The sequence below is a fragment of the Trichechus manatus genome, unplaced genomic scaffold, assembly GCF_000243295.1.
Source record: "Trichechus manatus latirostris isolate Lorelei unplaced genomic scaffold, TriManLat1.0 scaffold00355, whole genome shotgun sequence".
In the NCBI taxonomy this organism is placed as follows: Eukaryota; Metazoa; Chordata; class Mammalia; order Sirenia; family Trichechidae; genus Trichechus; species Trichechus manatus.
Genome location: NW_004444291.1, coordinates 307,813 through 325,817, shown reverse-complemented (window position 1 = coordinate 325,817; position 18,005 = coordinate 307,813). Strand labels below are relative to the sequence as shown.

General features: G+C 39.8%; 1 protein-coding gene across 1 annotated transcript; it reads right to left on the bottom strand.

Moving 5' to 3' along the window:
- Window positions 1-45: 45 nt before the first annotated feature.
- NDUFB6 (NADH:ubiquinone oxidoreductase subunit B6) lies at window positions 46-13,948 on the bottom strand. Its single transcript, XM_004390928.2, has 4 exons — window positions 13,709-13,948; window positions 9,248-9,340; window positions 6,928-6,972; window positions 46-283 (listed from the first exon to the last, which is right to left on the bottom strand). The coding sequence occupies exons 1-4, from the start codon at window positions 13,886-13,888 to the stop codon at window positions 215-217; spliced, it is 387 nt and encodes a 128-aa protein (XP_004390985.1). The 5' UTR covers window positions 13,889-13,948; the 3' UTR covers window positions 46-214.
- Between the last annotated feature and the right edge of the window lie 4,057 nt (window positions 13,949-18,005).

Sequence of the window (18,005 nt, the reverse complement as noted above, 5' to 3'; positions counted from 1 at the left end):
GAGTCACATATTTTTCTTTTGCATGTTCAGTTTTTACTTGTTAAATGATTCAAAGGGTCTCAAATTGTACAGTGTTTTGGTAGAGATATGACACATTTCTGAGAGTAAACTTGTAAGTTTACTTTATTAAAGTTACTTTTCCAGAAAATATTATTCAGTAAATATGGTATTGTAGTACTTGGGCTCATAAGTCTTTGAAATGTTTAAGTAATCTTCAGTGATGTTGATCAGGAAAGTCTTTCATTGGTGGAATTACTTCTCCAGTCTCCAGAATTGTATCACCCTAGGAAAACAAAGATGCGTTAGTAGAAAAATCTTGCAGGGATGATAGTTCCACTTTGTTCTATATGTTGGTCATTCCTCACGTGGAAAATCTTAATTCAGTTCTGACATTCACAGTTTAAGAGGAACTTAAAAGTGTAAGCTGTTTAAAGATGAACAATCAGTTTTCAAAATCTTCAGGTAAAAATTAAAGGGGAAGCTTCATTCAGAAACAACCAGAGTGGGCAGGAAAGTTTTCACTAAGTGAAAAATAGATATCCTTATTTTGAATGGCCCCAAGAAATAAGAGAATCCCTAAAAAGAAGCTGCAGGAAAACATCTTCAGTTCAATATAAGGAAGTAATCAATGTATTCTCAGCAATTGGTGTTAAGCAATCACCAGTTTAACGTTCGGCTTAGATGTTAGAGACATAATGCAGACATTGGCTGGGCAGCTGGTTCAGGTGTCTTTTCAAACCTGGATACAGTGCGTGTGGTAGAAAGGGCATGGGTTTTGGATCCAGAACCAAGTGGTGAGAATCATGGCCCTTTCACTGACAAGCTGTAAAATTTTAGGCAAATTACTTAGCTTCTCTGAGCTTCAGTCATCTCATCTGTATAACAGGGATGAAAATCCCTATCTCATAAAGCACTGATTCAGTACCTGGCATATTGTGAACAATCAACAAATAGTAACTATTAATATACTTTTATACCTTCTAACCATGAAATTGATCCTAAATATTTTATATGAGCATGCTCTAGTTATGCAAAAGATAAGACAAGTCACTAAGTGTCGGGACTAAGCTGGTCATATAAATTTGATAATGCTGAGAGAGACAAAAAAAAAAAAAGATTAAGGAAAACAAAACATTTGACCCTTAGATGTACCAAGTGCTTTTAGCAACCTGGACCATTTTACTCCACATTGAGACAGATAGATTTGGAAGGATGAAAAAAGAGTTTTCCAAAAGGAAACAGGAACACTTTTATATAATTGGATTTCTATCACACTTAGTCACTCACTTCACCTGGGATTAAAGAGATACTTCCCCCCCAGGAATATAGCTGGTTCAACTCTACACTTTTCTAGGACTCAATAAAAACTCTAGAATTGTGAATTTTAATTTTTAATCATTTACATCATCATCTTATCTGTGGTTTAGCAAAAGTCCTTCTCAGTCATTTACATTATCATCTAGTCTGTGATTTAGCAAAAGTCCTTGTTCTCAAACATGTGGAGCAAGAAAGCATTTCTGGCTGGGCTGTAGATATGCTTGTGAGGAAAGGCATTTTTTAGCATGCTGGTGGAGAGCAGGGCTCTAGAACCACTTTATCACTGTATAACCTTAGGTAAGTTACTCAACTGCACTATACCTCAGCTTCATTATCTGTAAAATGGCTATTATAACCTTAGGGTTGTTGTGAAGGTTAAATAACTAAAGGCATGCAAAATGCTTATACTGTAATAGTGACTGGCACACAGTAAGGGCTCAACAAACATTAGCTATTTGGTAGTTGTAGTCAAGGAGACCAAAGTGAGTTATCCCCTCTCCTCAATGAATTAGAGGTAAGTCTGCCCTCAAAATATAAACTCAATACACATAATACTTACTTTAAAGAATCAGATAGGCTCCTAGGCCAAAAAAGAGTTTAAAATATTTTGATAGTATTAACATATCTAAAAACAGGATGTGTCAGAAAGAAGATAGTGGAACATAGCATGTTTGAAGGGAACAGTTAAGGGACCATTTTTACTGGAATAAAGTATTTACATAGAGGAGAGAAAGGCAGAATGGAAAGCTTGAATAAGTTTAAAAAATAAAAACCCGTTGCCATGAAGTCGATTCCGACTTACAGTGTCCCTATAGGACCCCATGGGGTTTCCAAGGCTGTAATCTTTACAGAAGCAGACTGCCACATCTTTCTCCTGTGGAGTGGCTGGTAGGTTCAAACCACCAACCTTCTGGTTAGCAGCTGAGTGCTTAACCACTGCACCACCAAGGCTCGTTTCTGAACAAGTCAGAGAGCCTTAAATGGAATGTGAACACATTTATCTCAGAGGAAGTGAAAAGCCATCAAAGTTTTTTTTTAAAAGAGGGTTGTGGCAGATTTTAGGCTGCTCACCAAAATCCATATTCTTCTCTTTTTCTACAATTTTCAGCTTCCTTTGAGGTTAGGTGTAGCAGTATGAATGAGTTCTACCCAATGAAATGTGAGAAGTGACATGTGCCACTTCTAACTCTGGAGACTTTGGAAGCCCTGTGTTTAAGGTAGCCAATTCTATCAGCCTGGATCCTGAGTGAATTATTTCTCCCCCAACTCCCCATTCCTTGACCTGGAAATGTTCAGGACTGGTGCCTAATGAAGAAATAAACTTGTATAATGTTTAAGCCATTATACATTTTGGGGACAATATGTTACCACAGCTAGCATTACCCTAATGCAGAAATTAGTACCTTATAAGTGGTACTAATAATGCTATAATAAAAATCAAACTATGTTGCACTAGCTTAGCAGTCTGGCAGCAAAGGCAATGGCACTGAGAGCTGAAAGACAGAAAAAAAGTTAGTGGCAAAGTATTTGGCAAAATGTCTCCTATAATAACTTGTAAGCAGACTGCTCTAGAAGTAGCTGTAAAAAGTTATGGTATGTGTTTGGCTACTACTGGCTGCCTTGGCAATGCACTTCAGGGAAGATGAGTTCAAGCAAGAAGTGGCTGATATGAGAGCAGAAATAAAAATGGAAAGACTCTAAAAATCAAGACCTTGCAGTATTGAAAAATCAGACTGCTTCTGAATCCCTAAACAGTAACACTGAAAATATTCTGAGTAACAGACATCCAGTAAAAATCAGTAAATACAGGGACTCAGCCCTATGGAAAAGATCAGATTAAAGGGAATATAGCCTTTGAACCAGAGTCTGTTTCAGATGACCTCCACATAGCTGCCACTAAGTTGAGAGAGACACCTATAAGGGTAAAGCAGCAAAGAAATAAGAGAACTTGATGATAATCATGTGTAGAAAGAACAAATACTAGCACATGGAACTGGCTAGAAGCAAACAGACTAGATGCCTACCAAATATTTTTCTTTCCATGCCTACCAAATGTTTGAGGGAATTAGATGGTCAAAGAAACCAAATATACAGACTATAAAAGCCTGTGAATGTTTTCACTTAAAACAACCTCTGGCAGTCAACCTTCTGTGAGCAGAAGGCAGGCTCTGAAGGCTGTGCAACTCCCCAAAGGAGGGCATGCTTCCCAGTGCCCCTTTTAGATCTAGTCTAGGTTGTTAATGGAAAAGAAAGAACCTTGTTCACTGCAGTGGCATTCACAATAGCAAAAAGATGGAAACAACCTAAGTGCCCATCAGTGGATGAATGGATAAACAAACTGTGGTCCATACATACAATGGAATACTACACAACAATAAAGAATAATGATGAAGCTGCAAAACATCTCACAACATGGATGAATCTGGAGGACATCATGCTGAGTGAAATAAGTCAACCAAAAAAGGAAAAATATTGTATGAGACTACTATTATAAATAGTCAAGAAAGGGTTTACACACAGAAAGAAACATTTTTTGATGGTTACCAGGGATGGGAGGGAGAAGGAAGGAAAATCTCTAACTAGAGAGTAGACGTGTTGATTTTGGTGAAGGAAAAGGCAATACATGATATGGGGGAAGTCAGCACAACATGATTAAGGCAAAGAAAGACACTGAGAAGTATGCAAGAATAAAAGGCAATGACAGTAAATACTATAACATATACAATCCTGCAACAGCAGCAATAATAATTTATGAGTGGATACATAGGTAGGTATGTATGCTGAACAGGTGTGGGATGGCATATGGAGTACACCCAAGTGCCAGTGTAGGTCTGGGTGTGGATATTTCTACATACATATTTGTATGTGCTGCATGTATATTCATATAGAGCACACAGGAGACACAATCATGGAAACATCCCAGACATAACTAAACACTTCATAAGACTGAGTTACTGGCTTGAAGGCTAGGGACCATAGTCTCAGGGGACATCTAGGTCAACTGGCATAACATAGTTCATAAAGACAATGCTCTACATCTTACTTTGGTGACTAGCATGTGGGGTCTTAAAAGCTTGAGTGGCCATCTAAGATACAACTATTGGTCTCTTTCCGTCCAGCGCAAAGGAGAGTGAAGAAAACCAAAGACTCAAGGAAACAATTAGTCCAAAAGGCTAATGGACCACAGGAACTGCAGCCTGTACTAGTCTGAGACCAGAAGAACTAGAGGGTGCCTGGCTACCACTATCAGCTGCTCTTAACTGGGATCACAGTAGAAGGTCCTGGTTAGAGTGGGGAAAAAAATGTAGAACAAAATTAAAATTCATAAAAAAGACCAGATTTACTGGTCCAAGAGAGACTGGAGGAACCCTTGAGACTATAGCCCGTAGACACCCTTCTAACTGAAGCCATTCCGGGAGATCACTTTTCAGCCAGATAATAGACACGCCTATAAAATAAACAACACCCATGAGGAAAGTGCTCCTTAGAACAATTATCTATATGAGACGAAAAGGGCAACATGGGCCCAAAAGCAAATAAGAGAAGGCAGGAAGTGGCAGGAAAAACAGAAGAATGGAAATGAGGAATTCAAGGTGGTAATGGGGAGAGTATTGACACATTGTGGGGAATACAACCAATGTCACAGAACAATCTGTATATAAACTATTGAATGGGAAACAATTTGCTCTGTAAACCTTCACCTAAAGCACAATTTTAAAAAAGAAAAGTAAGAACCTCTAAGACAAACCCAGAGGTCAGAACAATGGACAAAGGTATTTCTTCCAGAAAACAAAATCAATGCCCACTCAAGTAAATTCCCATACATAGAGATTAGGGGTCTTTACAATGTTTGACCACTGGGATTTCAGGATTGCCAAGAACCAGTGATTGCTGTGCTGTTCACTTCCCATCATCGAGCACCTGGTGTAGTTGATGATGGTATACAATTAATTTGCCATCTTCATTGATCCTCAAATCAAGACAACTCACATCTAAACCTGACAGATACTACTGTGCAACATCTGGAGATCCTGGATTTTGGGCTGGTTGCAGTGACAGAATGGGACTTTGAAGAGACACTGAGTGTGTTATGTATGTGGAAAGAAGGCAGCAAAGAGCTATTTGGTGACTACAAGGAAGGACTGTGGCAGAGACTGTTAGTATTCACTAAATATCCATGCATGGGTGGCTGGGGGGAAAAGTACAAGTAAATGTTTATAAAAGTACACGAAGATATTTAGGACCATGAGACTTAGTTCTGGCCAGTATGACTGGAGAAGAGTGATATAAGCTATTTCCAGGGTTAGACCTTAAAATCATCCCTGAGACATCCAGCCTTCTCTTCTCCTATGCTGGTGATCCTGGAAGCCTCATATTCCAGAAAGCATAGCTATAAGATAGAGGAGGGTTACATGAGCCACACCAATCTGTGATGTCAATAAAAAATCTTTGTTTTGAACCAATGTCATAAAACAATATGTGTACTACTGTTTCATGAGAAACTATTTGTTCTGTAAGCCTTCACCTGAAGTACAATTAAAAAAAAACAAAAAAACTTTGTTTTGTTAAGCCACTGAGATTTGGGGGTTGGTTTGTTACTGCCCATCCTATGCTAACTAACATATGTTCAAATGAGTATTCTTCGTGTCCCCAAAGGGGAAGATCCCCAAAGGGATCCACAGTACAGAAAAATGAAAGAATCAATGATGTGGTCTTCTGAAGAAAGCGTTCCTTCTTCTCCTTTGAACAGTAATGGCAAAATAAATAATAACCAAACAAACATATGGAAGAAAAAATAAATTACCCAGTTGGTGAAACCAGCAAGAGAATTTTCTATTTTGAGACTACCTAAGCCCTGACACACATCAGTTATACATAATGAAATACAGAAGAAATCCTCTATTATTTCTTAAAGCTGAGTTCCCAACTGGGAGGATTAGCCAATTTTGGTGGTTGTCCCATAAAATGTCATTCCACTGCAATAATGGATTATTGTGACTATGTTATTTAATTGAAGCAAGAATCAACACTAAGTTTTGTTTTTATAAGTGAAGAATTTAGAGACCAATGGTAGTTACATTACGTGACTAGAAACAGGACAAGAACATAACGTGTATTTTATTATGCTAGACAATAACCTCAAAAACATCCAGTAAAAATACCGATTACTGAGTAATTTTTAATGCTGAAAGGACTCATAGTAAATTAGTATGATGCCTTACATTTTCATGGTATAAAATTTAAAACACAAATTAACAGAATTTAAAATCACAGAGGGGAGAATTCAGTTGCTGTCACTATGGTCAGGTGTCCTTTACCCTACATGAAATAGTGTACCAGTGAAAAAAGTTTGGTACCTTCAATTCACTTGAGGACTATGAAGGTCATACAAGTTTTACAGTCAGGTTGAAAATAAATGTGCACATCTTCCATGTTCAACTGTAAATGCTACCTCACACTATTTCCTTTTTTTTTTTTTCTTAAAAAAAAACAACAGACAAAATAGGCACTTAAATTGACAATGAAAGAAAGGAACATGATCACTTGGAAGGAGAAACGGAGAGAGAAAAATAATGAACAAAAGAAAAATCAGAAGTTTTAAGGACTCACTGGGAATATTCTGGGCTTCCTTTCAACGATGGCATATGGTTTTACCTGCAATAAAAGTAATGCTGTATTAATTACGGCTTTAGAGTTTCTTCTGAAAAAACAGATCATTTCCCAAATTTTTAACTTAAGCCCCAAACTTTCACCAAACCCCAGACTCATACATCCAACTGTTTACTCAACATCTCTACTGGTCTATCAAATAGACATCTCAAACTTACCAGGACCAACACTTAACTTTCCCCAGCGCCAAACTGTTCCTCCCCATATTCCCTATCTCAGTAAATGGCACTTTCATTTCCCCTGTTGCAAAGACCAAAAACCTTGACTCCTCAGCAGATCCTGTTGGCTATACTTTGAAATTACATCCTGAATCCAACTGCTTCTTACCACCTCCAGTACTACCACCCTTGTCCAAGCCTCTTATCATTTTTTCACCTGGACAACCACAATAGCACCCACTAGTCTCCCTGCTTCCATTCTTGTCTTACTACAGTCTATTTTCACATAGCAGGCAGAGTAGAGCGATCCCTTTAAGATGAATCACTCCTCTGCTCAAAGTGCTGTAACTCTTAGAGAAAAAGCCAAAGTCCTTACTGTGATCTCTAAGACTCTATATGATCTCGCCCTTGGCTACCTCTCTAATCTGCGAATACTCTCTCCCTCACTCACTATATTGTAGCCACAGTGGCTTCCTTGCCATTAGTCCAATCAGTCAAGCCTGCCTGAGCCTCAGGGCCTTTGTTCTTAATGACTCCTCTGTCTGAACTGCTCTTCCCCTGGATATCTGCTTGGCCCATATCCTCACTTCATTTGTCTCCACTCAAGTATCACCTCCTCATAGAGGTCTAACTACAGTAGCAGCTCCTGTCATTCTCTAAGGAATCTCTAGGTGGCACAAAAGGTTAAATGCTCAGCTACTAACTGAAAGGTTGGCAGTTCAAATCCACCCAGAGGCACCTTGGAAGAAAGGCCTGGCAATCCACTTCCTAAAGATCTCAGCCATTGAGACTCCTATGGAGCTCAGTTCCCTGAAACATTGGGGTCACTATGAGTCGAAATCAACTCAACAGCAACTGGTTTAGTTTGGTATTAATATATATGAAAAACCATTAGTTCATACTAATACCTCCAATTCCATTACAGCACCACAGGGTTTTCCCCTTTTCTATATGTGTAACTCCCTCTCCAACAGTGAGAATTCTGGTCTTATTATCATCAATATATGTACTTATTTGATCAATCTCCCTGTATATAACCAACCTTCTGTCACCAGCACCACACCCCAGTACGAATACCCTCCTCACCTCATTCAGGTTCTGACATCTTACAATGGATTGCCACCTTCATCAGTGCCTCAACCCATCCTTACCTTCAGGTGTCCTCCTCCTCCGGCTAAGGCTCCAACATCCTGAATCAGGTCACTGCTGCTGCTGGCCCCTCAAACAGGTGCATTCTCTCACAACCTCAAGGGATATTACACTCCTCACTGGGCCACAAGAGTGCCCTCTTAGCTATTTGAGTTCTGAAACTCCACGCTGGGCAGCTACCACTTCCTCTCCTTCTAGAGCACCCTCTGAAGGATGCCCTCCTCACCCAGCTTGGGATCCAACACCCATCACCAGACTGTGCTATCCCTAGCTTTAAAAATATGGCAACTGGCTCAGTTGAATCAGACCCTTCAAGATGTTTCAGTGAAAAAATTTCAAGCTTTTGGAAACCCTGGATTCTAAAGAAAGTTTGTGAAAAATCAGAATGAATGAAAGAGAAATGAAGACAATGACAAACATAACCTTTGTCTATCCAGAATTTTATCTTATACCAGATCTATGCTCAAAAAAAGGAATAGAAATTTTTTCGCCTTACTGAGGACCTCAAGTTTAGACTAGTATTATTAGATCAACTACGTTCTGCTCATTTAAACACAATTTCTAAGGGAAAGGCATTCCAAGTTGTAAACAACTAATACGAATATTAACTTCTTGAACAACCATAGTTAATTTCATTTAACCTTTTAGCTGAAAGGATTCAAAGTAGTCAAAAACAGTTTATAAGTGGTATGTTATTTTCACTACATAAAGCAGGGTAAGGCATGCGCATACACCCCGTTGCCATCGAGTCGATTCTGACTCATAGCAACCATGTAGGACAGAGTAGAACTGCCCCATACGGTCTCCAAGAAGCAACTGGTGGATTCGAACTGCCAACTTTTTGGTTAGCAGCCGAGCTCTTAACCACTGCACCACCAGGGCTCCAGGGCATACCCACATGCAAAATAATTTTGGACAATATTAAAAGTTAATTCCAGAAAACACATACTTACATTCACATGATATTTGAGATAATAATGAATAATCCAGGCAGGTATAAGTACATGAGTAAAAGCAAAGACACTGTGTCGGTATACCTTAAACAGCTGGGAAAAAAAATACATAAAATAAACATATATCCCATTTTTATGTGTGTAGCAGGAAAAAAAAGCATTAATGATATAACAATATCATGATTATTTTTACAAATCTCTAAATGCCACATTTCCTTATAGTCCATTACTAGCTTTACCCACCTGAATATTTTTACTAAAGGTAGGGCCTACTAGGGGATACCTGCAGAGTCCATGCTTAAGGCAAATAGGTAGCATTTTTGCAAGACTATAGTAAGACATCCCCCGCTTGTCTGTCAGTTTGTCGTACTGTGTGGGCTTAAGTGTTGCTGTGATGCTGGAAGCTATGCCACCAGTATTCAAATACCAGCAGGGTCACCTATGGCAGACAGGTTTCAGCTGCACTTTCAGACTAAGACAGACTAGGAAAAAGGCAGTCTACTTATGAAAAGAATTAGCCAATGAAAACCTTATGATAGCAGGAGAACACTGTCCCTGATATAGTGCTGGAGGATGAGCCCCTCAGGTTGGAAGGTATTCAAAATATGACTGGGGAAGAGCTGCCTCCTCAAAGTAGAGTAGAACTTAATGACGTGGATGGAGTCAAGCTTTCAGGACCTTTATCTGCTGATGTGGCCCTATTCAAAACGAGAAGAAACAACTGCAAACATCCATTAAATAATCAGAACATAGAATGTACAAAGCATGAATCTAGGAAAACTGGAAATCATCAAAAATGAAATGCAATGCATAAACATCAATATCCTAGGCATTAGTGAGCTGGTATTGGCCATTTTGAATCGGACAATCACATGGTCTCCTATGCCAGGAATGACATCTTGAAGAGGAATGGCGTTGCATTCATCATCAGAAAGAACATTTCAAGATCTATTCTGAAGTACAATGCTATTAGTGATGGGACAATATCCATATGCCTACCAGACCACTTAATACAACTATTATTCAAATTTAAGCACCAACCACTAATGCCAAAGGTGAAGAAATTGAAGGTTTTTACCAACTTCTGCAGTCTGAAATTGATCAAACATGCAATCAGAATGCACTGATAATTACTAGTGATTGGAATGTGGAGGTTGGAAACAAAGAAGGATTGGTAGTTGGAAAATACGGCCTTGGTGATAGAAACGATGCCAGAGATCGCATGGTAGAATTTTGCAAGACCAATGACTTATTCATGGCAAATACCTTTTTTCAACAACATAAATGGTGACTATACACATGGGCCTCACCAGATGGAATACACAGGAATCAAAACAACTGCAACTGTGGAAAGAGATGATGGAGAAGCTCAATATCATCAGTGAGAACAAGGCCAGGGGCCGACTGCAAAACAGACCATCAACTGCTCATATGCAAGTTCAAGCTGAAGCTGAAGAAAATTAGAACAAGTCCACAAGAGCCAAAGTACGACCTTGAGTATATCCCACCTGAATTTAGAGACCATCTCAAGAATAAATTTGATGCATTGAACACTAATGACCGAAGACCAGACAAGTTGTGGGATGACATCATACATGAAAAAAGCAAGAGGTCATTAAAAAGACAGGAAAGAAAGAAAAGACCAAAGTGGATGTCAGAAGAGACTATGAAACTTGCTCTTGAACGTCACATAGCTACAGCAAATAGAAGAAATGATGAAGTAAAAGAGCTGAACAGACGATTTCAAAGGGCGGCTCGAGAAGACAAAGTAAAGTATTATAATGACATATGCAAAGACCTGGAGTAAGAAAACCAAAAGGGAATAACACACTCAGCATTTCTCAAACTGAAAGAAGAAAAAATTCAAGCCTCCAGTAGCAATACTGAAAGATTTTACAGGGAAAATATTGAACAATGCAGGAAGCATCAAAAGAAAATGGAGGGAATACCCAGAGTCACTATACCAAAAAGAGTTGATCGACGTTCAACCATTTCAGGAAGTAGCATATGATCAGGAACCAATGGTACTGAGGGAAGAGGTCTAAGCTGCACTGAAGGCGCTGGCGAAAAACAACGCTCCAGGAATTTACAGAATACCAATTGAGATGTTCCAACAAACGGATGCAGCGCTGGAAGTGCTCACTTGTCTATGCCAAGAAATTTGTAAGATAGCTACCTGGCCGACCGACAGGAAGAGATCCATATTTATGCCTATTCAAAAAAACGATGATCCAACCAAATGTGGAAATTATTGAACAATATTATTACAATCACACGCAAGTAAAATTTTGCTCAAGGTCATTCAAAAGTGGCTGCAGCAGTACATCGAGAGGGAACTACCAGAAATTCAGCCAGATTCAGAAAAAGATGTGGAACCAGGGATATCACTGCTGCTGTCAGATGGATCCTGGCTGAAGGCAGAGAATACCAGAAAGATTTTTACCTGTGTTGTATTGACTATGCAAAGGCATTCGACTGTGTGGATCATAACAAATTATCGATAACATTCCAGAACACTTAATTGTGCTCATGAGGAACCTGTACATAGATCAAGAGGCAGTTGTTCGAACAGAACAAGGAGATACTGCATGGTTCAAAGTCAGGAAAGGTGTGCATCAGGGTTGTAACCTTTGACCATACTTATTCAGTCTGTATGCTGAGCAAATAATTTGAGAACCTGGACTACATGAAGAAGAACGGAGCATCAGGATTGGAGGAAGACTCATTAACAACCTGCGTTATGCAGATGACACAACCTTGCTTGCTGAAAGTGAAGAGGACTTGAAACACTTACTGATGAAGATCAAAGACCACAGCCTTCAGTATGGATTATACCTCAACATAAAGAAAACAAAAATCCCTGCAACTGGACCAATAAGCAATATCATGATAAATGGAGAAAAGACTGAAGTTGTCAAAGATTTCATTTTACTTGGATGCACAATCAATGCCCATGGAAGCAGCAGTCAAGAAATCAAAAGACACGCCGCATTGGGCAAATCTGCGGCAAAAGACCTCTTTAAAGTGTTGAAAAGCAAAGATGTCATCTGGAAGACTAAGGTGCACCTGACCCAAGCCATGGTGTTTTCAGCTGCCTCATATACATGCAAAAGCTGGACGATGAATAAGGAATACTGAAGAAGAATTAATGCTTTTGAATCATGGTGCTGGCGAAGAATATTGAGTATACCATGGACTGCCAAAAGAACGAACGAATCTGTCTTGGAAGAAGTACAGCCAGAATACGCCTTAGAAGTAAGGATGGCGAGACGATATTTTTAAAAACTGGCTGATTTGTGGGATGTTGACTTTCAATCAATGGCTGTCAAAATCAACAAGTAATGTCAGTGATACAAAGAGTTAGGGAAGGGTTGAATTAAAGAGTTGAATTTTACCACTATAAACAAATTCTAACACCCTTTTCTCAGAAAATTTGCACCAATTATGATGCACCAGACTTTGTAGCACAATAACAAAGTAAATGCAAGTAGATTTCAGTGTGAGCTCCTTTAATTCCCAGCTCTGTGACCATGGGCAAATCACTAAAGTTTGAAGGCCTCAGTTTTCTCACATTTAAAATGAGGATTAGAAACAGTTTCTACCTTATAGGAGTAAAGAATTAAATGAAGCAACACACATAAAACCCTCGGCCAAGTGCCAGACACATAACTAAGCACTCAACTTTTACTTATTACTATTATTATTAGACAGTGTAACTGAATTAACCAAGTAACTGAAAGTGATTCTGAGATGCAGTGTTCATTATCCATAATTGGTGTGATTTAATTAACAGACCTCCAGAAAACACCCAGAGACCCTGAAAATAAAGACAATCCTGAAATCAATCATTTTATGCAAAGCCCAGACATGTAATTTTCAAAGGAAACTGTGTTAGAAGTACACAGTGGTAGTTTAGAAGTGCTGCTCTTGAATATAACTCACTAAGAATACCAACAGGACACTGTCTTTCATGGTAATCACATAGGACTGTACCACAGGGGCTCACTGTGCCGTCTAGTAGTTGGCTGTAGTGTTAGTCTCTATAACCTCAACCCTAAAACTTAGAGAAGTGTCCTCAAATACTAAAATTATAGAATTTTAACTCCAGAGAATCCTTGGCAATCATCCTGAGCGTAGACTTCTATAGTAGAAAGAGACCCAAACGTGCAGTGTCCTGTAAAACCAAAGCAAAGATTCATCTCCTAATCACACTTGACAGCACCAGGAAATGACTCCCCCAAAGTCATACATGCCCCTGGGACTCCTGACTCCTAGCCCTGGACTCTTTAGTTCCTGCTAAACCATAGTCTCCGTTAAATCTGATTCTCCCTCGGAAGACTGCCGGGCGTTCAGTGTACAGCGAAGTCAACCCCTGGTGTGGTTCAACAAGCCGACGTCCGTTGGTCGGGCTGGGGGCTGCAGTAGGGGTGTGTATAGGGGAGGGGGCGGCCCGTCACTCACCGCGTTCCTCCAGGGGGTCGGGTTCTGCAAAAACTTATTCCAGAATTCCTCCAGAGGCCATAACCTCTGCGGAGGCAGCACTGGCTCCCGAGGGCTAAGCTCCTGGTCCTTCAACCATCGCCTCCTCAGCTCTCGCAGCTGCTGCACCCGCAATTTCTCGTCTGGCGTGTACCCCGACATATCACCGATGGTACCAAGGCAAAAGGATGGCGCGTCCCCGACCCAGGGCTTGTCCCTCACGCGCGCTCCCGCTCTGTAAAGCGACCTTGCAAGGACACCTGGGAACGGCGCGCGGTTATAACGTCACAACCTCGTCCCGCCTCTGCGACGGCGCCAAACCCCCGCGCGAGCTAAACAATGGCCGGACATGCGCGAGTGCCTGCACCCTGCCTTACGGGCTCGAATTACGTGACGGAGGGCGGTGGGACACCTTAGATGTAGGATGCGAGGGGAAGTGATGGATAAGTAGAAAGTATGAGAGGTCAGAGGACTGGAAGTTCTGATAAGGAAGAACTGGTATGTTGACAGCTGGAAGAATGAGAATATATGCTCAAATGAAGGTGATGTCCAAGTGCAAAATTCTTGGCTTGCCTCTCCCACCGTGGAATTCCTCTTCCCGTGACCTAGAGAGTCTCTGGTGGCAGTTAGATTCAAGTTAACCCCACTGTGACAGTAACTGGTAAAGTGACCTTGGGCAGCTTTTACTGAAGTAAAAAGAGTAGTTTAATATCTACTAGGATTACATAGATGCAGTCACCCGTTGACCCAGGAGTCCCACTTCTAGGACTATCCCAAAGATGTAAAAATATGAAAAGAATGTATATGACTGTTCTTTGCAGCACTATTTATAATAGCAAAATACTGAAAATTACCCAGAAATCCTTCAATAGAGAACTGGTTGAGTAAATTATGGGACACCCTCTCAATGGAGTGCTAAGGCAGCTGTAAAAAGTTATAAGGAAGAATTGTACCTACAACTATGGAGTGATCTCCAGAATATATTTTAAGTTAAAAAAGCTCAGTGGTGAGAAGTGTATATAATATGCTGCCTTTTGTCCAAAGATGTGGTGATGGTGATAATACTAAATATACATGGTTTGTTGTTGTTAGCTGCCATGGAGTCAACTCTGACTCATGACAACCTTATGGTGCAGAACATTGCTCAGTCCTGCCTCATCCTCACCATCGCCAGCAGGTTTGAGTTCACTGCAGCCCTTATGCCAATCCATCTCACTGAGCGAGACTGTTGTTGGCCTTCTACTTCACCAAACATGATGTCCTCTAGCGATTGATCCCTCCTGATGATGTGTCCAAAGCAAGTGAGTCAGACAATGTTCTGCTGTTATCCTTAAGGTTTTCACTGACTAATTTTCATGAGTAGATCACTAGGCCTTTGTTCCCAGTCTGTCTTAGTCTGGAAGTTCCACAGAAACCTGTCTACCATGGACCCTGCTAGTATTTGAAATAACAGTGGCGTAGCTTCCAGTATTATAGCAACATGCAAGCCACCACAGTATGACAAACTGACAGACGGGTGGTGGATATATATGTGTGTGTGTACACACACATTTGCTTAATTTTTTAAAGTAATGGAAAGGAAAAAAAAAATTTTTTTTAAGGTTACCTATAGGGGAAGGAAACCCTGGTGGTGTAGAGATTAAGAGCTATGACTGCTAAGCAAAAGGTCGGCAGTTCAAATCCACCAGGCACTCCTTGTAAACCATATGGAGCAGTTCTACTCTGTCCTATAGGGTTGCTATGAGTCAGAATCGACTCAAAGGCAATGGGTGGTACTAGGGGAAGGAAGGGAATAGTAGAAGTTAGACTTCTCTGAATCTACCTTGTTCCATAGATTTGATTTTAGAACCCTGTAAATATTTCACATCATTGTAAAACAAAATTAAATTTACAAAAACAAAGAGTCCTTAAAAGTCAAAAGTAAAATGAAATAAATTGATCTAACTGATCTGCTTGGTGGCATAATCTCAAAGACAGACACCATTCCAAGTAACTTTAAACCATCGTGAGACAGGCAGCCTCAGAGCTCAGCCCTTCTGGAGACACCTTCTCCGGCTTATCCTACACTGAGCAGAATAGGCCGCACATTCTTCTGAAATTGTTCTTGATAAGATAACCACAGAATGGCCATAGCTGGCAGGTTTTAGCAGGTTTTCAACACCATCTTAGCACTTTAAGTGACCTGTTAGCTCATTAAGTGCAAAATACATAAAAGCACGGCACCTCTGGGTGGAGACTTAACATGCTTATGAAGGAAAATTGACCTCTTCCTCATCCTGGGGAATTGAACCCTTGTCTAGAGGAAACGTATAGTCATCCCCAAGCTCTAGACACCTATGTGAAGGTTGATCCTGAATATTCGTGATAAATTTACATTTCCTTGTCTGCTCTCTGTAAAAGCCCATCTCCCCAAGCTGCCTGTGAGCAGTCTTGGCGGCAATAGTCCTGACTGTTCCTTTCCTTACATGTTGAAATAAAGGCACCTCGAGACTCTCCCACCTCGAGACTCTCCCACCTCGATCTCTCGTTGGCTGCGACGAGTTGCAGCAAGCAAAACCTGGGGTTTACACCCAGCAACAATCAGATTACTGTACATTCATAGAAAGATATACCTCAAGGACAATAAGAACTGTAAAACAAAAACAAACTGTTTTTAATAATCATACTGTTGATAGTAATGGTGGTAGTATTGTTAATCTGAGGCAATAAATGTTTATGTTAGTATTGTCAAGAGCTGGGATTTTTGGTGTGAGAGAAAGGAGATACAAATGTAAATTGTATGAGTGATTAAAAACCCTCTAGTTCTGAATTTGAACTGGAAGTATCAGTATGTACTCATGATATGTTTTACCTTTAAAAATATATGTTCGTTTGTCTTAGCTCTAGCTACTGAAATGGCCTAATAACAATGGCAAGCCTAGGAGCCATGAGCATCTCTAGCTCCTAGATTGTGATCTCTATGTGCCATTGTCCATTAAAAGGAACCAGGACTTCTTGAAGCAGCAGTTCTCAAACGTTTTGCTCCCAAGACTTCTTTACACTCTTAAAAATTGTTGAGGACCCCAAAGAACTTTTGTTTATGTAGATTATATCCATTAATATTTACTGTATTAGAAATTTAAGCAGAAATCTAAAAATAAAAATATAACCATTACATATTAATATAAATAACATTTTTATGAAAAATAAGTATAGTTTCCAAAACAAAAATTATTTGATGAGAAAAGTGCCATTGTTTTAACTTTTTTAAAAATCTCATTAACGTCTGACATAATAATGACAGCAAAAAAACAGCTTCTGCATTCAATTAGTTGTAACAGCCTATGGAAAATTCCATGTACATCATAAGAGAATGAGATTTAAAAAGGAATAGCATTTTACTATTATTATAAAAATAATTTTTTACCTCACAAACCCCACGAAAGAATCTCAGGGACCCCAAGGGGTCCCCAGATGACACTTTGAGAACAACTGCCTTGGAGAAATGGCTAATTCCAAGTGTGGGATAGGAAATATAAAAGATGAGCTTGGAACATTTTGTCATGCCAGAAATCAGGAAAGCTTTCAAAGACTATGAAGGTTATGTCAAAAGAATTCAGAAGCTAACTCGAATACGCTTTCAAAGATGGAACAATTTGAGCATCAATAAGCATAATGGCTTCAGTAGATTGAAAAATGTCGAATATGTTTACATACCTTAGTTCATAATGATTGAAAGGAGAAACTCCTTTGTCATTTTTGGATGGTGTTAGGGAGCTAACATTTTGAACACTGGGAAGTAAAGGAAAATAGAGTATTTTTCTGGTCTCTCTATATAAATTGCATCTTAAAAAAAAAAACAACCCGTTGCCGTTGAGTCGATTCCAACTCATAGCGACCCTATAGGACCAAGTAGAACTGCCCCATAGAGTTTCCAAGGAGCACCTCGTGGATTCGAATTGCTGACCTTTTGGTTAGCAGCCGTAGCTCCTCACCACTACACCACCAGGGTTTCCAATTATATCTTAGAGTAACAAAATAGTTAATGAGGGGAAATTTCTTCAAAGAAGTATAAAAAGCTAGTAGAAGGAGAAGGGATGGCAAAGTTAGAATACCACCCACTTTGCAACCATTAATTCATTAATGAATGAACCCAGTAATCATCCAACAATAGCTGCTGATATCTCAAAAAAAAAGCAACTGTGGCACCTGGTGGAAGGCTGCCTCACTGCCTGAAATTTATTGTTAGTGCCATCAAGTCAGTTCCAACTCATAGCGACCCTATGTACAACAGAACCAA